At 37.1% G+C, this 24,195-nt stretch overlaps 1 protein-coding gene across 3 annotated transcripts in view; it reads left to right on the forward strand.

Annotated features, from left to right (window-relative positions):
- The window catches only part of Slco1b3 (solute carrier organic anion transporter family member 1B3), a 93,131-nt gene extending 69,699 nt beyond the window's left edge, over positions 1-23,432 (forward strand). For 2 of the 3 annotated variants that reach the window (XM_046436018.1, XM_046436019.2), the window contains exons 13-15: positions 5,314-5,378; positions 6,243-6,360; positions 22,189-23,432. In XM_046436018.1, coding sequence (XP_046291974.1) covers positions 5,314-5,378; positions 6,243-6,360; positions 22,189-22,399 — 394 coding nt within the window. In that variant the 3' untranslated portion in view covers positions 22,400-23,432. The remainder of the gene's footprint in view (positions 1-5,313; positions 5,379-6,242; positions 6,361-22,188) is intronic. The other variant, XR_006850019.1, reaches the window with a different exon arrangement.
- Positions 23,433-24,195: the final 763 nt, after the last annotated feature.

The raw sequence follows: 24,195 nt of genomic DNA on the forward strand, positions 1-24,195 counted from the left end.
TTCTCTTTCCTTCTTTGTTTCTTTGTTCCTTCCTTTGCTTTCTTATTTTTTTTTTTTTTTTGGCCAAGGCAAATGGAATTGGATGATAAGTTGGATGTAACATATGAGATAGAGAATTTGAGGATGATTTCAAGGTTCTGGTCCAATATCTGGGAGGCCCATAGTACTACTGGGCAGAAAGTAAAGACTTGGAAGTGTAAAGAAATCAAAAACTGCAAAGAAACCTAAAGGAGACAGAAGTAAGATTCAGAGGCAGAAGGGCAGAATGTCTCCTTGTCCAAGCTGCCGGCTTCATTTATATCAATAGGTTACATTAGGCCACTGGCATTAGTAGTACATTATTGTTCATTATGTCTTTAGGCAGGTTATAGAGTTAGCAACATTATGCAGCTTATTCCTCAGTTACATACTATAGTTTCAATGTGCACATGTTAGGAGCTTTGTGTAGCTCTCAAGAAAGTCCATCGTTTAAAGCTACTATTATGTGGACAGCTTCAGGTGCCGCAGAACTTGGTGAAGCATTGTGGTTGTCTAACAAGAGAGTTTCTTTATTCCAAGGAGCTCTGTGCCTGAGATCAAGGTTGAGGCTCATAAGACTCTAGCACAGAGCCTCCTCATGCAGGGCATTGATATAGCACTAGGCATTGCACATGTATTAGTTATCTTACTAGTTCCTGGAAAAAACTGCAGAATATTCCAATTGTGGGAAAGAAAATGTCTTATTATTTTATTATTCCTTGAAAGTTTTCTCACCAGAGGAAATTCACTGTCTTGTACATTTCCACTGTCAGAACCCTTACAAGAGAGGAACAGGTTGGAGGAAGTGGAGAAGCAAGGACCTATTCTATCTCTATAAATCTGAGAAACCTGTGAGATATCTAGTGATAGCATTGCATATATAATCTGACATAGAGAAAATAATAAAACACTGGAATCAGAGGCATATTTTTTGGAAGCAGGAACATACAGATGATATTTAAAACTATGACAGTGCTGAGATCTTTCTATTTGAACTCAGAAAGAAAGAAGATCCTAACACCAAGACCCAGGAATTCTAACTTCAGAGATTAAGAACAGGAAGAGAAACCAGTGAAGGAAACTGAGAAAGAAGTTTTATGGGGCATTAGAAACACTAAGAGAGGGCCATGACCCAGAAGCCAGATGAAGAAAGTATTAAGAAGGAGTGTGTGAGCTACTGTGTCCAGGGCTGCTGAGAAATCATAGAGTTAGGGACTAGGAAGTGACCCTTGTATTTCATGATGTGCTGGTAACTGTTAGCCTTAACAAAAATAGTTTATGAAAATAGGAGGATTAAAGGCTGTTTTAAAAAGCATCAAGAGAAAATGCAAGAAAGGAAAATGTACTTAGCCAGTAGAGAAAACTCTTTTAAGAGCAGTGTTATTAAAAAAAAAAAAGCAGAAAAAAGATGTGGTAGACAGCAAGGCTGTGACACCAAGAGTTCTGTTTATGTTTAAAGCTAGATATAATAACATGATTGCATGCTGATGACATTTACCAGATAGAGGAGAAGGAAGCTGATAACACAGGAAAGAGAACTTTTACAGAAGAAAGAAGAAGGAAATATGAACAAGAACACCATTTTACTCTGTAATAGAAGGGAAGATAGTCCATGTTGGTAAAGGCAAGTAAATACGTAGTCTTAGTTATGTAAAAATACTAGAATCTTTTTCTAGAATCCTTTTTCTGAAATACTAGAATCCTTTTTCTGAAATAAAAATCAAGGTAATCAGCTGAGCATGAAGAAGAAAAAGTTTGAGATAAGATCAGGAAATGTGAGTGAATAGTCTTGAAGACTGGGAGAAAAAAACAATACATCTGAGAAAATAAACACGTAAAATATAATAGGATTGTATGGGGACACCACCAGGGATTTGTGCTTATGAATTTAAAATTAGCCAAGCCAGTATTTTTTGAATGATTTCCTCCAAACAGCGCAATAGGAAAGGCAGAGGGTAAATGAAAATATTTTTGATTATACAACAAAGAATGAGAGGAACAAAAATGTCCAGCGTGTATGCAAAGGAAACATCATGGTGAGGAAGGAAGTGAAGAGGTGAAAATGGAGACTGTCCATGAAACCATTGGGGGAGTCAAGATTCTGAAGAGTCCAGTGGGGTTCAGGCTGTTTGGGGATAGTATATTACATGGAGTGAATTTAAAATATGGGGGTAGTTATGAGGAGAGGGATGCTCAGAATGGGGAATTAGAAAAGTGTGTACTGATTGGTCTGATTCTAGGGTGGAGGAGACAGGTAAGATCTGGAAGAGAAGAGGTCAAGAAAGTGGAAGATTATTGGGAAGACTGTGTGTGGATATGAAAATAACTAGTAAAGTGGCAGAGAGTTTTAGAAAAAATGAAAGAGAACCTAAAACTAAAATTGTCAAGGAATGATGGGAGTGGTGGTGTGCAAGTCAATTGATACCTTCAACAAGGAGGTTTGGGAATCCGATGTTAGGATATCACAGCTTTTTAGGAGAGCTAGATGGCTTTCAGAGGAGATAGTTGGATCTGAAAGGGGTAAAAAGCACGAGAAGGACACATACATTTCAAGCCCAGCCATACACAAGGTGTGGGAGAAAAACAACCACCTCTTGGAAAGAGAGTCACAGGGAGACAGCAGGCTTTCTTTAGAACAAGAAAGTGGAAGGACTGTGAAGAACGTTAGATCTAACCATTTTGCTAGTGATAGACTACAAATTCCAGTGGGCAAAATGGAAAGACTTAAGTGGTGAAAAAGAAGTAGGATAATGGATGGGATTACAGGCGAAAAGGTGAGAGTCATGATACCTAAAAAAGATCCAAATTTTGGGGATTCTACTGGTAACCCACGGATGTGAGGCATCATGTAATCTTATGACTAACTAAATATTAACTCTAAATGGCCCAAAAGAGGGCAGTGGGTTTTTTTTATTTATTTATTTTTTTTTAGTTGTTGATGGACTTTTATTTTATTCATTATTTATATGCAGTGCTGAGACTCAGACCCAGTGCCTCACACATGTGAGGTAAGCATGCTACCACTGAGCCACCACCCCAGCCTGAGGGTAGAGTTTTTTTTTTTTAACATATATATAAGTGATTTGGATTTGTTTAGGAATAAGCAGAGCTTTGCTTCAATCTTTTGCATACAGGGAGACAAGCATTCCTTATGCTATCTATTGATAGAGTTTTTAGGTCTTACTGATAATCATCTCCAAAAACAATAAATCCTGATGACTGACTGTTAGTAGAACAAAGAGGATCAATTCAAATTGTATTTGTTGTATGTAGAAGACATTCTTCAATCTTTAAATAAAAATAACATATTTAGCTTCTTGGGGTGTTTTCTTGAGAATTCATCCTAAGAGAGGCCCATCAAAATACTGAGATGTTCAACATCAGATATGAGGTCACACTGCAGTGACAAATGCTTTACATGATAATGATGTGAGCATGTGAATATGAGCTTGGGGACAGGGAACATCACTATGTGGCTAGGTGTCAGTGTACATGCCTGTGAATGTAGGACTGTGTGATTGATTGTTATATGCATGTCAATATATCACAGACATTTATCATTTTCACTGAATTGTTGGAGCTTTCAAGCCCTTTTTTAGAAAAATATTATCCCTATGTGTAAGTCATCCCAATTCTGCATGCTCATTCTCTACCTGGGTGAAATTCTAAGTTGATAAAACTTATCATTTTGCCTCTTGTGTTTCTATGTGTGATCTAAGTACACCCTTTGAAAATCAACTATAGTGGGAAAAGGCAGTTCAGGCACTTATCAGACACCTAAGGCAGGAATAAACTGCAATTTCTCCCTTGAGAAATCTTATATTCGAGAGAGACATTTCAATGGACAAGTTAACTTCCCCTTCCTGGGGACTTTTTCTTCTCCCTTATGCATGAAAACACCTCCTTGAATAATAGGCATAGCTTCCATACCCACAGGAGAACTAGCAAAGCATCGCTGCTCTTTTTATCATAGCCAAAGTAATTAAAAGTTATTTTTCCTAGTATATATGTTTGATATGTGTTTTGTGTTATGCTATATTTAATTTAATTTTTGCACTGTTTAACTTTATAAGTTCTTGCAAATACTTTTTTTTTTCTTTAATATGAGGTTTTACTATATTGCCCAGGCTGGTCTTCATCTCCTGGGCTCAAGCAATGCTCCTGCCCCAACCTCCTGAGCAGATACGACTATAGGTGTATGCCACTACACCCAGTTTTCTCTAATACTTTGAGAAGCTCAACAAATAGTAGCTCTCTCGTATGGATTAAGAGGACAGTATATGTGAAAAAAATTGAGGTTCAAAGGGCTAGTTCATTGTATTACAAGATTCTCACAGCACATAAGCACTATTATCCAAAAGAAAGGTTAAATGATTTCTCCAGGTTACTTAGTTGACATGAAATATCATTTATCTCTCTATTCTCCTGAACAAGTACTACTAACGTGACATCCCTGGGAGGTGCTTAATGTTTGTTAAATGATCATGTCTACTTAGCTCTTGGAACAAATAACTCAAGGCAAAGAATTCAATTTTTTATTATTCAATTCAATATTTCAGTTAAAAGTGGGATTTTTGAAATATCCTCACTTCTCCCAACTCAGCCCACCACTTAGTGCTGTCTTATTTAATGTATATTATGTTATCATGGATGATGGTATCAACAGCTCACTGAACACAGATCAATGGAATTGTGGAAATAACTTTCTAAACGCAAGAGCAAGTGAAATTCTAACCTAGGATACAAATGTTCCCTCTGCTTTTAAGATGATAGTTAAATACACTAGACACTGGAATACAGATAATTTTTTTTACTCTTCTGGCTGCATACATAATTTGTGAAATATATTAGTAAAATTTTCTGTTAATATTAATGACATAAATAAGAGGCAAAAGAGGTCTCCTACTTATACCCAGGTAACCTAGATAAAAGGATCTGCTCTTTTCCTCTGGGCTGTGTTGACTGAATAGACCCTGTTAAAGATCGTCTTCGTGGGCATCCTAATGTTACTTTTACTACCACTTTCTCACAGGAATTTCATAAGGATTGAATGTAAAACTGTTTGACAAACTGTCTTCAAGTCATAAAATATTAAATAATTAGGGAATAACAATTATTATCACCTAGGAGTTTGCCTTAAAAGATTGAAAATATAATAGTACATGATATAAATAGGGCCATTCACTTGAGGGTTTTCATTTAACTGTGAAGAAAACTGCACTGAGAAACATTTATATTGAACTCAATTTGGTATTTTAAAGATTTTAATGTTTCTTTGTCTTTATCTTATTTCAGAAATGTTCCACCTGAATTGAAATCACTTGCAATGGGTTGCCATTCACTGATTATACGAACACTAGGTATGAGAAATATATTAAATTCAGAATTTGTGTAAAAATTCAAAAACTGAAAGTAATTAATTTGCAATTATAAGAAAGTAGGACTCATTTCTATTTTTGTGGTAAATTAAAAGACTAAGAGATAGAGGAAAGCCAAATGATCTAAATGATAAATTGATTACTGATTCTAGTTAAAGTTAATCTGTTAAGAACAAGGAGTTACATTTGTTTCGCACAGTATGAAACAAAGGTAAGCAGTTCCCAAAGCTTTGCTGCCTAGAAATATTTCTTCCAGGTAGGCAGAGTGGAGGATCTTTCTTCTAAATATGATATAGGTAATGCCTAAAGCAACTTAAGAGTTCTGGGAATTTGGCTAAGCTGAATTTGTGTGAAACAACAGAAATTCACATTAATTGTATAGGTCTGTAAGGCTGGGCAGCCAGCTTTGACCAGATGTTAAAAATCCAAAAGGGAATGAACTCAGACTCTAAAATTGGAAAATCAATTCTGTTTCCACTGTTTCAGCAGTTTTTGCCTAAGAAAAATTACATATGAACCAACATTACTAACAACCTCTCTCCTTTATCAGATATCAGTTGATTGATATTATAAGAACAGTTTGCAGATGGATAATGTTCCTTCTTTTTTATTGTATGTTGGGAGGGTGAGGGCAGATAAAAGATGTCTACTATGTTACTTTATAGTGTGACTCTTTGAGATTCCTAATAAAATCTTGATTCTTGCATATATTTAGACCAAATTGATGGAAGAGTCCTACAATATTTTTTAACGTTTACTTAGTCCAAAATGAATCAATGTAGAGTACCATATAGCTACATTTGAAATGTATTCCTTGAATTGATAGCTTCTCATATGATGTTGCAGGAGGAATGTTAGCTCCAGTATATTTTGGGGCCCTGATTGATAAAACATGTTTGAAGTGGTCCATCAACAGCTGTGGAGCACAAGGGAGCTGTAGGGTATATAATTCTGTATTATTTGGGTAAGTTGTCATATATATATATTTCATGACTTTTCCTTTGACTATATTAGTATGTAATTTTCAGTATATTAATAAATTAATAATTAAATGAACCATAATTTAATGAACACTTACATTGTCTTCTATATTGTATCAGCCAACCTAGTTTGTCTTTTTAATGTTCATAAGAACTGTAGGAAATTGATGTTTTATATTTTTACCCTTAAATATGAAGAATTTAAGATTCGAGAGTAAAAAGTAACATGTCCAAAAGATAAGATTTTTGCATATGTTTTGTTATTTAAAAATCTTTTTTGGGGGAAAATATGTATTTCATTGTATTTGGATTCTGTAGGAAGACATATAATGGAGAACTGGGGTTCTGTTCATGCCTAGGGGGGAAAAAGAGGAAAAATGTCTCTATAGTCTTCTATACATTGGGAGAGAAATTTTGTAAGTGCTATAAGAAAAAAACTGGAATGATAATGTGGGAAAAAACCTTGCAATTATATCTTTATGTTTTTCATATTTTTAGTTGTACATGGACACCATAACTTTATTTTATTTATTTTTATTTTTATTTTTTTGTGGTGATGAGGATCGAACCCAGTGCTGCATGTGTGCTAGGCAAACGCTCTACCACTGAACCACAAACCCAGTCCCTTGCAATGATATCTTAAGCCTTAAATAAAATTAGTTGCAAATTTACATATTGTCTAATTAAAAACTACAAGTATTAGAAGAACTCATTGTAATTTACGTTAAAATTATATGTGAAGCTGGAGTATGTCCTAAGTATGACCCAAACTTCAAAAACCATAAGAGAAAAAAAGATGAAATATTTTTAAAACTCTGCATAAGAAAACTTATTTTAGCAAAGTTCAAAGAAAAAAAGATTAATTTTTAAAAAATTGCAACTTGTAACAAAGACACAAGAAAATGACCTAAATATATAAAGAGTTCTTAAAACCATTATTTGTGCCTACATTTATTATTTCTTTTTTGGATGTTCAGTTGGTCCAGTACTATTTGTTGAAAAGACTGTCTTCATTCTATTATAATGCCTTTGCTCCTTTGTTAAAGATCAGTTGTCCTTTTCTGAGTTCTCTATTCCTTTGATTTATCTATTCTTTCACCAGTACCACACTGTCTTGATTCCTGTAGCTTTATGGTAAGTCTTGAAGTCAGGTATTGTCAGCCCTACAACTTTGTTCTTCAGTATTGTTTTGACTATTCTGGGTTTTTGCCCCTCTACAAATTTAGAAATTAATTTGTTGACATCCACAAAGTAGTTCACTGGGAATTTGATTGGTTTGTCTTGAGTCTATGGAACAAATCGGGAGAATTAGGCATCTTGACAATATTGAGCGTTCTTGTACAAGAACATAGGATATCTCCCCATTTATTTAGTTCATCTATTTCCTTCATTAAGGTTTTATAGTTTTCTTCATACAGATTTTTTTATACACTTCATTAGGTTTGCACTAGTATTTCATTTTGGAACTGCTTATATAAGTGGTAACATGTTTTAAATTTCTAACATGGTATGTAGAAAAATATTGGCATATTAATGATGTATCCTATAACCTTACTATAATCATTTATTACTTCAGGAGAGTTTATATCTATTCTTTAAGACTTTCTACATAAATAACCATGTCATCTCAAATATTTTTTTTCTTTCTCCTCAATCTGTATACATTTTATTTGCTGCTTTTGTTTTGTTTGGTTTGTTTATATTAACTAGACCTTCCAATATAAGATTGAAAAGCAGTGGAGAGGGAACTCACTTTCCTTATTCCTGACTCAGTGGAAAGCTTTCATTCATTTTGCTTACATACAAGCATGCATGAGCATATGTATGCATGTATATATTCCATATAAAATCAAATACATTGTTTCTACCATTTTGAATAAGCTGTTATCTGTTAGATCAATTAAGAATAAGAAAAAGAAAAAAATTTTTCTTTTACTTTCATTTTTTTCTGATGCTCTTTCTTTCTTTTATCTACCCAAGTTTCTGATCTTTAGATATGCCTTGACTTACAATGGAGTTCATTGTAAATTGAAAATATTGTAAGTTGCAAATGCATTTAATACATCTTATCCAATATCCAAGACATCATAGCTTAGCCCAGCTTACCTTAAAGGTTCTGAGAACACTTACATTAGCCTACAGATGAGCAGAATTATTTATTACCGAACCCATTTTATATAAAATATTGAATATCTCATGTATGTACACAGATGGTCTTTTTGTAGCCATGATGGGATGTTAAAACACAAAATGGAATAACCAAAGAATACTAGCAACATAGTACACTGTCTAGTTTTGGTTGTCTACTCTGATAATTGTGGGCTGACCAGAAGCAACAGCTTACTGCTGCTGTTCAGCATCATAAGATAGTATCATACCACATATCACTGGCTCAAGAGGAGATAAAACTTCAAAATGTGATTTCTACTGAATACATATTGCTCTAACATTATTGAAAAGTTGAAAAAGAGTAAGCCAAACCATCATAGTAAAGAACTACCTTATATAATTTTCCTTCTCAAAGAAGAACTTATTTAATTGTGGAACCAACCTACATGCCTTTCAATAGATGAATGGATAAAAAAACTGTGGTATATATACACAATGGAATGTTACTCAGCATTAAAAGAGAATAAAATCATGGCATTTGCTGGTAAATAGATGGAGTTGGAGAGTATTATGCTAAGTGAATTAAGCCAATTCCAAAAAAACAAATGCTGAATGTTTTCTCTGATAAGTAGTTGCTGACCCATAATAGGTGACGGGGAGAGCTTGGGAGGAATTTTGGATGAGACAAAGGAGAGAGAAGGGAAGGGAGGATGCATGGGGATAGGAAAGAGGGTGGGATGAGATGGACATCATTACCCTAGGTGCATGTATGAAGTCACAAATGGTGTTACTCTACTTTGTGTACAACCAGAGAAATGAAAAATTGTTCTCTTTGTACTATGAATTAAAATGCTTTCTGCTGTTATGTATAACAAAATAGAATAAATAGCTATTTCTTTTTTTTTTGGCCATAGTATTTTTATTTTTTTTTATTTATTTTTTTATTGGTTGTTCAAAACATTATAAAGCTATTGACATATCATATTTCATACAATAGATTCAAGTTGGTTATGAACTCCCAATTTTACCCCAAATACAGATTGCAGAATCACATCGGTTACACATCCACATTTTTACATAATGCCCTATTAGTAACTGTTGTATTCTGCTACCTTTACTATCCTCTACTATCCCCCCTCCCTCCCCTCCCATCTTCTCTCACTACCCCATCCACTGTAATTCATTTCTCTCCTTGTTTATTTTCCCATTCCCCTCACAACCTCTTATATGTAATTTTGTATAACAATGAGGGTCTCCCTCCATTACCATGCAATTTCCCTTTCTCTCCCTTTCCATCCCACCTCATGTATCTGTTTAATGTTAATCTTTTCTTCCTGCTCTTCCTCCCTGCTCTGTTCTTAGTTGCTCTCATTATATCAAAGAATACATTTGGTATTTGTTTTTTAGGGATTGGCTAGCTTCACTAAGCATGATCTGCTCTAGTGCCATCCATTTCCCTGCAAATTCTATGATTTTGTCATTTTTTAGTGCTGCGTAGTACTCCATGGTGTATAAATGCCACATTTTTTTATCCATTCATCTATTGAAGGGCATCTGGGTTGGTTCCACAGTCTGGCAATTGTGAATTGTGCTGCTATGAACATCGATGTAGCAGTATCCCTGTAGTACGCTCTTTTAAGGTCTTCAGGGAATAGTCCAAGAAGGGCAATAGCTGGGTCAAATGGTGGTTCCATTCCCAGCTTTCCCAGGAATCTCCATACTGCTTTCCAGATTGGCCGCACCAGTTTGCAGTCCCACCAGCAATGTACAAGAGTACCCTTTTCCCCACATCCTCGCCAGCACTTGTTGTTGTTTGACTTCATAATGGCTGCCAATCTTACTGGAGTGAGATGGTATCTTAGGGTGGTTTTGATTTGCATTTCTCTGACTGCTAGAGATGGTGAGCATTTTTTCATGTACTTGTTGATTGACTGTATGTCCTCCTCTGAGAAGTGTCTGTTCAGGTCTTTGGCCCATTTGTTGATTGGGTTATTTGTTTTCTTATTGTTTAATTTTTTTAGTTCTTTGTATACTCTGGATATTAGGGCTCTATCTTAATTGTGAGGAGTAAAAATTTGTTCCCATGATGTAGGCTCCCTATTTACCTCTTTTATTGTTTCTCTTGCTGAGAGAAAACTTTTCAGTTTAAGTAAGTCCCATTTGTTGATTCTTGTTATCAACTTTTGTGCTATGGGTGTCCTATTAAGGAATTTGGAGCCCGACCCTACAATATGTAGATCGGTGCCAACTTTTTCTTCTATAAGGTGCAGAGTCTCTGATTTGATATCTAGGTCCTTGATCCATTTTGAGTTCACTTTTGGGCATGGCGAGAGGAGGGGATTCAGTTTCATTTTGTTGCATATGGATTTCCAGTTTTCCCAGCACCATTTGTTGAAGATGCTATCCTCCCTCCATTGCATGCTTTTAGCTCCTTTATCAAATATAAGATAGTTGTAGCTTTGTAGATTAGTCTCTGTGTCCTCTATTCTGTACCATTGGTCCACCCTCCTGTTTTGGTACCAGTACCATGCTGTTTTTGTTATTGCTCTGTAATATAGTTTTAAGTCTGGTATCGCTATACCGCCTGATTCACACTTCCTGCTTAGAATTGCTTTTGCTTTTCTGGGTCTTTTATTTTTCCATATGAATTTCATGATTGCTTTATCCATTTCTACAAGAAATGCCGTTGGGATTTTGATTGGCATTGCATTAAACCTATAGAGAACTTTTGGTAATATCGCCATTTTGATGATGTTAGTTCTGCCTATCCATGAACAGGGTACATTTTTCCACCTTCTGAGATCTTCTTCTATCTCTCTCTTTAGGGTTTTGTAGTTTTCATTGTATAAATATTTCACCTCTTTTGTTAGGTTGATTCCCAAGTATTTTATTTTTTTTGAGGATATTGTGAATGGAGTGTTTTTCCTCATTTCCGTTTCAGAGGTTTTGTCGCTGATATACAGAAATGCCTTTGATTTATGCGTGTTGATTTTATATCCTGCCACTTTGCTGAATTCATTTATTAGTTCTAGTAGTTATTTTGTAGACCCTTTTGGGTCTTCTAGGTATAGAATCATGTCATCTGCAAATAGTGATAATTTAAGTTCTTCCTTTCCTATTTTTATGCCTTTAATTTCTTTCGTCTGTCTAATTGCTCTGGCCAGTGTTTCGAGAACTATATTGAATAGAAGTGGTGATAGAGGGCATCCCTGTCTTGTTCCAGATTTTAGGGGGATTGCCTTCAATTTTTCTCCATTGAGAATGATCCTTGCCTGAGGCTTAGCATAGATAGCTTTTACAATGTCGAGGTAAGTTCCTGTTATCCCCAGTTTTTCTAATGTTTTGAACATAAAGGGATGCTGTACTTTGTCGAATGCTTTTTCTGCGTCTATTGAGATGATCATATGGTTCTTATTTTTAAGTCTATTGATGTGGTGAATAACATTTATTGATTTCCGTATATTGAACCATCCTTGCATCCCAGGGATGAATCCTACTTGATCATGGTGCACAATTTTTTTGATGTGCCTTTGTATCCGATTTGCCAGAATTTTATTGAGGATTTTTGCATCTAGGTTCATCAGAGATATTGGTCTGTAGTTTTCTTTCTTTGAGGTGTCTTTGTCTGGTTTCGGAATCAGGGTGATGTTGGCCTCATAGAATGAATTTGGCAGAGCTCCTTCTTTTTCTATTTCCTGAAATAACTTGAAAAGTATTGGTATTAATTCTTCCTTAAAGGTTTTGTAAAACTCCACTGTATACCCATCCGGTCCTGGGCTTTTCTTGGTTGGAAGTCTTTTGATTGCTTCTTCTATTTCATCTATTGTTATTGGTCTGTTTAAGTTGTGAGTATCCTCCTGACTCAGTCTGGGCAAATCATATGACTTAAGGAATTTATCGATGTCTTCACTATCTTCTATTTTATTGGAATATAGGTTTTCAAAATAATTTCTAATTGTCTTCTGTATTTCTGTAGCGTCTGTTGTGATATTGCATTTTTCATCCCGTATGTTAGTAATTTGAGTTCTCTCTCTTCTTCTCTTCATTAGCATGGCTAAGGGTCTGTCGATCTTATTTATTTTTTCAAGGAACCAACTTTTAGTTTTGTTAATTTTTTCAGTAGTTTCTTTTGTTTCAATTTCGTTGATTTCCGCTCTGATTTTAATTATTTCTTGCCTTCTTCTACATTTGCTGTTGTTTTGCTCTTCCTTTTCTAGGGCTTTGAGATGAAGTGTGAGCTCATTTATTTGTTGGTTTTTCCTTTTTTTGAGGAATGACCTCCAAGCGATGAATTTCCCTCTTAAAACTGCTTTCATTGTGTCCCATAGATTCCGATATGTTGTGTCTGTATTTTCATTTATCTCTAAGAATTTTTTGATTTCCTCCTTTATGTCTTCTGTAAACCATTGATCATTCAGTAACATATTGTTCATTTTCCATGTGATGTAGGATTTTTCCTTCCGTCTTTTATCATTGATTTCCAGTTTCATTCCATTATGATCAGATAAAATGCATGGTATTATCTCCACCCCTGTATATTTACTGAGGGTTGCCCTATGGCATAATATATGGTCTATTTTTGAGAAGGATCCATGTGCTGCTGAGAAAAAAGTATATCCACTTGATGATGGTTGATATATTCTATATATGTCAGTTAAGTCTAGGTTGTTGATTGTGATATTGAGTTCTATAGTTTCTTTATTCAGCTTTTGTTTGGAGGATCTGTCCAATTGTGAGAGAGGTGTGTTGAAGTCACCCATAATTATTGTGTTGTGGTCTATTTGATTCTTGAACTTGAGGAGAATTTGTTTTATGAACGTCGCAGCACCATTATTTGGTGCATAAATATTGATAATTGTTATGTCTTGTTGGTGAATGGTTCCTTTTAACAGTATATAATGACCTTCCTTATCCCTTTTGATTAATTTAGTCTTGAAGTCAATTTTATTCGGTATGAGGATGGCCACCCCTGCTTGCTTACGAGGACCATGTGCATGGTATATTTTTTCCCAACCTTTCACCTTCAGCCTGTGTATGTCTTTTCCAATCAGATGTGTCTCCTGGAGGCAGCATATTGTTGGATTTGCTTTTTTAATCCATGTTACTAGCCTATGTCGCTTTATTGGAGAGTTTAAGCCATTAACGTTTAGAGTTACTATTGATATATGGCTTGTACTTCCAGCCATGTTTGATTATTTATCTTCTTCTTTTTTTTTTTTAATTTAGTTTGTTTCTCCATGGTTAGCTTTCCCCCCACCCTCTGTCTTTATAGAGGCACTTCCCACTGATGGTTTTGGTTATTGTTTTTCATTTCTTCCTCGTGTAGTGTTTTGCTCAAGATGCTTTGCAATGCTGGTTTTCTGGCTGCAAATTCTTTTAGCTTTTGTTTATCATGAAAGATTTTTATTTCGTTGTCGTACCTGAAGCTTAATTTTGCTGGATACAGAATTCTTGGTTGGCATCCATTTGCTTTCAGTGTTTGAAATACGTTGTTCCAGGATCTTCTCGCTTTCAGCGTCTGTGATGAAAAATCCGTTGTTACCCTTATTGGTTTACCCCTGAATGTAATCTGCCTCCTTTCTCTTGTAGCTTTTAATATTTTCTCTTTGTTCTGTATATTGGATATCTTCATAACAATGTGTCTTGGCGTTGGTCGACTGTGATTTTGTGTGCTCGGTGTCCTGTATGCATCTACAATTTGTATATCCGTTTCCTTTTTTATTTCTGGAAAGTTTTCTGTAATTATTTCATTCAGCAGGCTACTCATTCCCTTGGTTTGAATCTCTGTACCTTCTTCTATCCCGATGACTCGTAGGTTTGGTTTTTTTATGTTATCCCATATCTCTTGGATGTTTTTCTCGTGGTTTTTAACCAGCCTTTCTGAGTTGGCTATGCTCTTTTCAAGATGATATATTTTGTCTTCATTATCTGATGTTCTGGATTCTACTTGCTCCACTCTATTGGTGATATACTCAATTGAGTTTTAATTTGGTTTATCGTTTCCTTCATTTCTAGAATTATTGTTTGGTTTTTTTTTTTTATAATCTCTATCTCCTGATAAAGATGCTTAACTTCTTCTTTTATCTGTTTATGTAATTCATTTTCAAAGTGTTCTTTCACTGTTTGGATTTGCTGTCTCGTATCTTCTTTAAGGTTCCATTCCATTTGTCTAAGGTATTCCTTGAGTTCTTTATTTTATTTTATTTTTTTTAATTTTGTATTGTGGGTTGTTCAAAACATTACAAATTTCTTGACATATCATATTCCACACTTTGATTCAAGTGGGTTATGAACTCTCACCTTCACCCCATACACAGATTGCAGAATCACATCAGTTACACATTGATTTACATATTGCCATACTAGTGTCTGTTGTGCTCCGCTGCCTTTCCCATCCTCCACCCTCCCCCTCCCCACCGCTGCCCTCCCCTCCCCTCCTCTCTCTCTACCCCCTCCACTGTATAACCCTGAGGGTCTCCTTCCATTACCATGCAATTTCCCTTCTCTCTCCCTTTCCCTCCCACCTCTCATCCCTGTTAAATGTTAATCTTCTTCTCCAGCTCTTCGTCCCTACTCTGTTCTTAGTTACTTTCCTTATATCAAAGAAGACATTTGGCATTTGTTTTTTAGGGATTGGCTAGCTTCACTTAGCATAATCTGCTCTAATGCCATCCATTTCCCTGTAAATTCTATGATTTTGTCATTTTTTAATGCAGAGTAATACTCCATTGTGTATAAATGCCACATTTTTTTTTATCCATTCGTCTATTGAAGGGCATCTAGGTTGGTTCCACAGTCTTGCTATTGTGAACTGTGCTGCTATGAACATCGATGTAGCAGTGTCCCTGTAGCATGCTCTTTTTAGGTCTTTAGGAAATAGACCAAGAAGGGGAATAGCTGGGTCAAATGGTGGCTCTATTCCCAGCTTTCCAAGAAATCTCCATACTGCTTTCCAAATTGGCTGCACCAATCTGCAGTCCCACCAGCAATGTACAAGTGTACCCTTTTCCCCACATCGTCGCCAGCACTTGTTGTTGTTTGACTTCCTAATGGCTGCCAATCTTACTGGAGTGAGATGGTATCTTAGGGTGGTTTTGATTTGCATTTCTCTGACTGCTAGAGATGGTGAGCATTTTTTCATGTACTTGTTGATTGACTGTATGTCCTCCTCTGAGAAGTGTCTGTTCAGGTCCTTGGCCCATTTGTTGATTGGGTTGTTTGTTCTCTTATTGTCTAATTTTTGGAGTTCTTTGTATACTCTGGATATTAGGGCTCTATCTGAAGTGTGAGGAGTAAAGATTTGTTCCCAGGGAGTAGGCTCCCTATTTACCTCTCTTATTGTTTCTTTTGCTGAGAAAAAACTTTTTAATTTGAGTAAGTCCCACTTGTTGATTCTAGTTATTAACTTTTGTGCTATGGGTGTCCTATTGAGGAATATGGAGCCTGACCCCACAGTATGTAGAGCGTAGCCAACTTTTTCTTCTATCAGACGGCGTGTCTCTGATTTGATATCAAGCTCCTTGATCCATTTTGAATTAACTTTTGTGCATGGCGAGAGAAAGGGATTCAGTTTCATTTTCTTGCATATGGATTTCGAGTTTTCCCAGCACCATTTGTTGAAGATGCTATCCTTCCTCCATTGCATGCTTTGAGCCCCTTTATCAAATATAAGATAGTTGTAGTTTTGTGGATTGGTTTCTGTGTCCTCTATTCTGTACCATTGGTCCACCCGCCTGTTTTGGTACCAGTACCATGCTGTTTTTGTTACTATTGCTCTGTAGTATAGTTTGAAGTCTGGTATCGCCATACCGCCTGATTCACACTTCTTGCTTAGCATTGTTTTTGCTATTCTGGGTCTTTTATTTTTCCATATGAATTTCACGATTGCTTTCTCTATTTCTACAAGAAATGCCATTGGGATTTTGATTGGCATTGCATTAAACCTATAGAGAACTTTTGGTAATATCGCCATTTTGATGATGTTAGTTCTGCCTATCCATGAACAGGGTATATTTTTCCATTCTCTAAGATCTTCTTCTATTTCTCTCTTTAGGGTTCTGTAGTTTTCATTGTATAAGTCTTTCACCTCTTTTGTTAGGTTGATTCCCAAGTATTTTATTTTTTTTGAGGATATTGTGAATGGAATGATTGTCCTCATTTCCATTTCAGAGGATTTGTCGCTGATATACAGGAATGCCTTTGATTTATGCGTGTTGATTTTAAATCCTGCCACTTTGCTGAATTCATTTATTAGCTCTAATAGTTTCTATGTAGAGCCTTTTGGGTCTGCTAGGTATAGAATCATATCATCTGCAAATAGTGATAATTTAAGTTCTTCTCTTCCTATTTTATACCTTTAATTTCTTTCATCTTTCTAATTGCTCTGGCCAGTGTTTCGAGAACTATGTTGAACAGAAGTGGTGAGAGAGGGCATCCCTGTCTTGTTCCAGATTTTAGAGGGAATGCCTTCAATTTTTCTCCATTCAGAATGATGCTAGCCTGAGGCTTAGCATAGATTGCTTTTACAATATTGAGGTATGTTCCTGTTATCCCTAGTTTTTCTAGAGTTTTGAACATAAAGGGATGCTGTACTTTGTCGAATGCTTTTTCCGCATCTATCGAGATGATCATATGGTTCTTATTTTTAAGTCTATTGATGTGGTGAATAACATTTATTGATTTCCGTATATTGAACCAGCCTTGCATCCCAGGGATGAATCCTACTTGATCATGGTATACAATTTTTTTGATATTTTTTTGTATCCGATTCGCCAGAATTTTATTGAGGATTTTTGCATCTAGGTTCATTAGAGATATTGGTCTGTCGTTTTCTTTCTTTGAAGTGTGTTTGTCTGGTTTAGGTATCAGGGTGATGTTGGCCTCGTAGAATGAATTTGGAAGTTCTCCCTCTTTTTCTATTTCCCGAAGTAGCTTGAAAAGTATTGGTATTAGTTCCTCTTTAAAGGTTTTGTAAAACTCTGCTGTATACCCATCCGGACCTGGGCTTTTCTTAGTTGGTAGTCTTTTTTATGGTTTCTTCTATTTCCTCAATTGATATTGGTCTGTTTAGGTTGTCTATATCCTCCTGACTCAATCTGGGCAGATCATATGACTTAAGAAATTTATCTATGCCTTCACTATCTTCTAATTTATTGCAGTATAAGGATTCAAAATAATTTTTGATTATCTTCTGTATTTCTGAAGTGTCTGTTGTGATATTGCCTTTTTCATCCCGTATGCTAATAATTTGAGTTCTCTCTCTACTTCTCTTCACTAGCATGGCTAAGGGTCTGTCGATTTTGTTTATTTTTTCAAAGAACCAACTTTTAGTTTTGTCAATTTTTTCAATTGTTTCTTTTGTTTCGATTTCATTAATTTCAGCTCTGATTTTAATTATTTCTTGCCTTCTACTTCTTTTGCTGTTGTTTTGCTCTTCTTTTTCAAGGATTTTGAGATGAAGTATGAGATCATTTATTTGTTGTTTTTTTCTTTTTTTAAGGAATGAACTCCAAGCAATGAATTTTCCTCTTAGAACTGCTTTCAATGTGTCCCATAGATTCTGATATGTTGTGTCTGTGTTTTCATTTATCTCTAAGAATTTTTTAATTTCCTCCTTGATGTCTTCTATAACCCATTGATCATTCAGTAACCCATTGTTCATTCTCCAAGTGATGTATGCTTTTTCCTTCCTTCTTTTATCATTGATTTTCAGTTTCATTCCATTATGATCAGATAAGATGCATGGTATTATCTCTACTCGTTTATATTGTCTAAGAGTTGCCCTGTGACATAATATATGATCTATTTTTGAGAAGGATCCATGTGCTGCTGAGAAAAAAGTATAACTGCTTGATGTTGGGTGGTATACTCTATATATGTCAATTAAGTCTAGGTTATTAATTGTGTCATTGAGTTCTACAGTTTCCTTATTCAACTTTTGTTTGGAAGATCTGTCCAGTGGCGAGAGAGGTGTGTTGAAGTCTCCCATGATTATGGTATGGTGGTCTATTAGACTCTTGAACTTGAGAAGAGTTTGTTTGATGAACACAGCTGCACCATTGTTTGGGGCATATATATTTATGATTGTTATGTCTTGTTGGTGTATGGTTCCCTTAAGCAGTATGTAGTGTCCCTCTTTATCCCTTTTGATTAACTTTGGCTTGAAATCTATTTTATTTGATATGAGTATGGACACTCCTGCTTGTTTCCGAAGTCCATATGAGTGATATGATTTTTCCCAACCTTTCACCTTCAGCCTATGTATGTCTTTTCCTATCAAATGCATCTCCTGTAGGCAGCATATTGTTGGGTCTTGTTTTGTGATCCATTCTACTAGCCTGTGTCTCTTAATTGGTGAGTTTAAGCCATTAACATTTAGGGTTATTATTGAGATATGGGTTGTTCTTCCAGCCATATTTGTTTATTTCTGTTACTAAACATGGTTTGTTTTCCTCTTTGATTGTTTTCGCCCCCTTTACTGTCCTACCTCCCACTGTTGGTTTTCATTGTTATTTTCCATTTCCTCTTCCTGTAATGCTTTGTTGAGGATGTTTTGAAGAGATGGTTTTCTAGCTGCGAATTCTTTAAACTTTTGTTTATCGTGTAAGGTTTTAATTTCATCTTCCATCCTGAAGCTTAATTTCGCTGGATACACAATTCTTGGTTGGAACCCATTTTCTTTCAGTGTTTGAAATATGTTATTCCAGGATCTTCTAGCTTTCAGAGTCTGTGTTGAAAGATCAGCTGTTATCCTGATTGGCTTACCCCTAAATGTAATCTGCTTCCTTTCTCTTGTAGCTTTTAAAATTCTCTCCTTATTCTGTATGTTGGGCATCTTCATTATAATGTGTCTAGGTGTGGATCTCTTATGATTTTGCACATTCGGCGTCCTGTAGGCTTCTAGGATTTGGGATTCTGTCTCATTCTTCAAGTCTGGGAAGTTTTCTCGTATTATTTCATTGAATAGACTGCTCATTCCTTTGGTTTGGAGCTCTGTCCCTTCCTGTATCCCAATGACTCTTAAGTTTGGTCTCTTAATGTTATCCCATATTTCTTGGATGTTCTGCTCATGGTTTCTTAACAGTCTTGCTGAGCTGTCTATGTTCTTTTCCAGTTGAAATACTTTGTCTTCATTGTCTGATGTTCTATCTTCTAAGTGTTCTACTCTGCTGGTAGTATTCTCCATTGAGTTTTTAAGTTGGTTTATTGCTTCCTGCATTTCTAGGATTTCTGTTTGTTTGTTTTTTATAACCTCTATCTCCCTGTATAGTTTATCCTTTGCTTCCTGGATTTGTTTGCGTAATTCATTGTCAAAGTGATCTTTCATTGTCTAATTTCTTCCTTGATACTCCAGATCATCTGAAGCATGTATATCCTGAATTCTTTATCTGACATTCCATCTGCTGCAGCTGTTACCTCTTCTAAAGTTGCGTTGACCTGCATTGCTTGTGGTCCTTTCTTTCCATACTGCTTGCGTATCTTTCCTGCAGGCGCGGGCGGCGGCTCTGCTCTCTCCTTATTCCAATTGGGGTGTTGTGGCTACCACGCCGGCAGGTCACTGGGCCTGTTCTGGGCGCTGGCGGCAGCTCTGTTCTGCCCCTACTCCAATTGGGGTGACGAGTGTACTACGCCGGCAAGCCACCGGGCCTGATCCGCCGGTCGGCTGCAGGTTTGCCTACCCTGCAGGCGCGGGCGGCGTCTCTACTCTGCCCCTACTCCAAATGGGGTGACGTGTCTGTCGTACCGGCAGGCCACTGGGCCTGTCCCACTGGTCGGTCGCAGATCTGCCCACCTTTCGGGCACGGGTGGCGGCTCTGCTCTGCCCCTACTCGAATTGGGGTGTCGTGACTACCCCGCCTGCAGGTCACTGGGCCTGTTCCTGGCACGGGCGGCGACTCTGCTCTGCCCCTACTCCAATTAGGGTGGTGTGTGTACCACGCCGGCAGGCTCCTGGGCCTGATCCGCCGGTCTGTCGCAGGTCCGCCTACCTTGGAGGCGCGGGTGACGGATCTGCCCTGCCCCTCCTACCATGCCTGCGGACCCCTGGGCCTGATCTGCAGGTTGATCACTGGTCTGCTCACTCTGCGGGCACGGGTGGCGGTTCCGCTCCGCCCCCACTCCAATTGGGGTCATGTGACCACCACACCGGCAGGGCCTGATCCGGGCGTGGGAGAAGGATCTGCTCTGCCCCTACTCCAGTTGGGGTGACGTGTGTATCACACTGGCAGGCCACTGGGCCTGACCCGCCAGTCTGTGACAGGTCTGTTTACCTTGCAAGCGCGAAGGGCGGCTCTGCCCTGCCCCTCCTACCACGCCCATGTACCACTGGGTCGCGGGTCTGCCCACCTTGCGGGTGCGGGTGGCAGCTCCACTCCGCCCCCTCTCCAATTGGAATCACGCGGTCACCACGCTGGCGAGCCGCTGGGCCTGCTCCGGGGGCTGGCGGCGGCCCGGCTCCTCCCCTCTGGCTTGACGACAAATTGAGGAGACTCGGGTGTCTGTGCCTCACCCCCCCTACCAGGAGACCAACTGTTTCTGTCGCCGCTGGTATTGATGAAGTTCTCTCCTCCGCCGCTTTCTGATGACATCAGATCTCTGCCATGTTGGTATCCTATGCGAATGGCAGCATTTCGTTCCCCTTGCAGGGCAACCAAAGCAACGGGTGAGTCCTGACCGGCCCTCAGCAGGACCCGGACGGAGAAGCAGTTTCTGTGGGCTCCTAGCCCTGGGCCAGGGCAGTTCCGGGAGCCGGAACTCGGCCGCTCCGTGCTCGGTGTAAGCTCCGATAAGAGTAGGCTCCAAGAAGCAGTCCCCACGGGCTCAGTTCCCGAGTTCTTATTTTTCTAGTATTTTCCCTTTAATTTATTTCTTCTAATTGCTTTGGCTAATTTCAAGGACTATGTTGAACAGAAGTGGTGAAAGTTCTTGGATATTCTAGGACTTTTTTTTTTGTCTTTTTTCTCTTTCCTTTTTCAGGTTTGAAGTTTCTTTTCAAGTACCTTCAAACTCAGAATTTCTTGTCTCAGCTGTTTCATCAAAGATATTTTTCATTTCTGTTTCAGAATTTTTGACCTCTAGCATTTTTCTCCTTTGGTTCTTAGGAGAATTTCCATCACTCTGCATGAATCACCCATCTATTTGTGCATTCTGCTACTTTATCTATTAGACTCCATAGCAAGTTAATCATAGTTATCTCAAATTCCCATTCTGACAATTCCAACATCCCTGACAATCTATGGCTAGTTTTTAGTCTTTCTCATGTTCTTCAAATTGTTTTTGCCTTTAGTATAGACTTCTGATCTTTTTTCTTGACAGCTAAACATAACTCATTAGGTAAAAGAGACTGTGTAAATAATTCTTTAGGAATATGGTATAAGGTACAGGAGAAGGGGTGCATTTCACAGTGCTATGAAGAAGTTCCAGTTTTTTAGTGGGTCTGGATCTTTGAATTGTGAACTTCGAGCATATTTGTTAGTACCTCCCCCATCTCTTAGGTGGGACAGAATGGTTTTAGGGGATATAGATTTGGATGTTTTTCTTCCTTCCAAAATACCCCAATGAAAGGGTCACTACAATTGTTACCTTTGTAATTTTATACATAATTTCAAAGAAATTTTTTTCCAGTAAAGCCTGCATTCTAGAGAGAAATATGTTATTTTGTAAATGTAAAATGATAATCGAATCTTTTCTATCTCTTTTCATAGATACGTCTACATGGGCTTGATACTACTGTTAAAAGTTCTAGCACTTATTTTATATATTGTATTAATTTATGCCATGAAGAAAAAATATGAAGGAAAAGATACCAAGGCATCAGAAAACAGAGAAAAAATCACTGAAGAACCAAATTTAGAACCTTTAAATAACAATGGATGTGTTGCACCTTCTGGAGTAGTCAAGGAAACACATAATTAAGGGAAGAAAAAGATACTTCTGCTGATTTTCCAAAATACTTTATTGATGCAGTAAGATGCTATTTTTGAGTTTCTGGTTCTTTCACTGAGAATTCCTGCACTCTACCTATAATGTAAAATTGAATAAGTATATGAATTTGAAACAAACTGTAAATAAAAAGGAATGTAAGGACTCACAATTAGGATATAGGTATGCATTCATAGTTAAGATTAGAATATATGATCCATATAGATTTAAAGTAAAAGGTTCAGTTAGTATACAATAGAACAAAATGTATTCACTCAGTTAATTGTAACTCTCAATAAATCAAGTGGCTAGAAAATGTGTAGAGGTGAAAAAAGAGGAAAGAAATTAGTAGCCTCAATAAGGAGAAAAACCTGGTATTTAAAAAAAAATAACAACAGTTTGGATGATGTCACCCAAGGCTAAAGTCTAGCCTGATGAAGGATTTATGCAATCATGACAATTGCTATTCATGTTAAGTCATATATTTCACAGACTTCATTAATTAAAATTTTGAAATTGTGTTTGATGAACAATCCTGATGCATCTTCTTCCTATTCCCCAATAAAATACTGCTGAAAATAGAGATATTAAAAATTTGCAAGCTCTAATTGTCAGAAAACATATGACAGAATGGAAGTTGCTACAGAGTCCATAGAAATTGAGTAAGAAAAACTGACTTGAGAAAGTAAAGACTGTTTAACAGGTATGTCTTCATTCACCTATCTTTATTTTCTGGCATAAGTGAAGTCTTCCAGATAACATATAAGCTATCACCATTTTTACATGGATTTTTGTTTGTTCTTTTAGTTGTTTCTGATGCACAAAAAATTATCTTTCACTTTTCTACAAGCAAACCAAGAAGTAAAATGAATGAGAACAAATCCTTGAATATTGTGTGTTCTGGTGACATTGGCTGTAGTAGATTGAATGCTAGAGACAGATTGTAGTTTTTAAAAATTGTCATTGGTTAAAAGTTTTTTGTTTGCCTTAAAAACACCTGTGAATTAAAAAAAAATATGTAGTCATACATTTGCTCCAAAGATTCTTATTCATAACATCTGATGCAGTCTGGACGTTCCCTTTTAATCTTTTAACTTCAATTTGTAATAAGAGCAGCTCCTGATAAACAGAAGACAAAGCACATGGAAGGACAAGATGTATCATACAACACAAATATTGTTGTGGAGTAACCAGCACCCCACCAGGGCAGTTTCTTGCTCAAGAGGGGATAAGCGACCTGAGAAAAATAAGAATCTGAAATAGTGAAGATAAAGAGTCAGAGCCAGGAAACAGTTTTAAAGAGGAAGTGGAGAGTCTGATAGTTTCTTCCAGTCCATATAGGAGCTGAAACAGAATGAACTAGGAAATGGCTCAGGTCCTTTATTTAAGGGAGTACATCAAAGGCAGGGATGAGGTTTCAGAGGGAGGAGGCTTCCTTCTGGGTGTGGCAGGGGACTTGCAGCAAACTTCTTGGCAGGCCACACCAATCTCTGAGAGGCTGTGTGTCTATGTGGCTGCAGCAGGTCACCCTATCTGTGGTGCTCTGTAGAACCTTACAGGGCTAGGCAGAATGTCACATGTACCAGGCACTCTCAGACAGCAAGAATGCCGCTGTGAGTGCCCAGATACTAGACTTTCCCACTCAATGGCTTTGATGCTGGTTTTAGTTCTCACACAGTTCACAGGTGGCTTCCCGTAAAATATCAGATGACATGAGTGTTTGCTAGAATCTAAGAATTGTTCTCAAATTTATATCTATTTATCTGTCTGCAGACTGCAAAACTGAGAAA

Source organism: Marmota monax, unplaced genomic scaffold (genome assembly GCF_021218885.2).
Source record: "Marmota monax isolate L192 unplaced genomic scaffold, Marmota_monax_Labrador192_F-V1.1 WCK01_AAM20220418_F8-fsc00012, whole genome shotgun sequence".
In the NCBI taxonomy this organism is placed as follows: Eukaryota; Metazoa; Chordata; class Mammalia; order Rodentia; family Sciuridae; genus Marmota; species Marmota monax.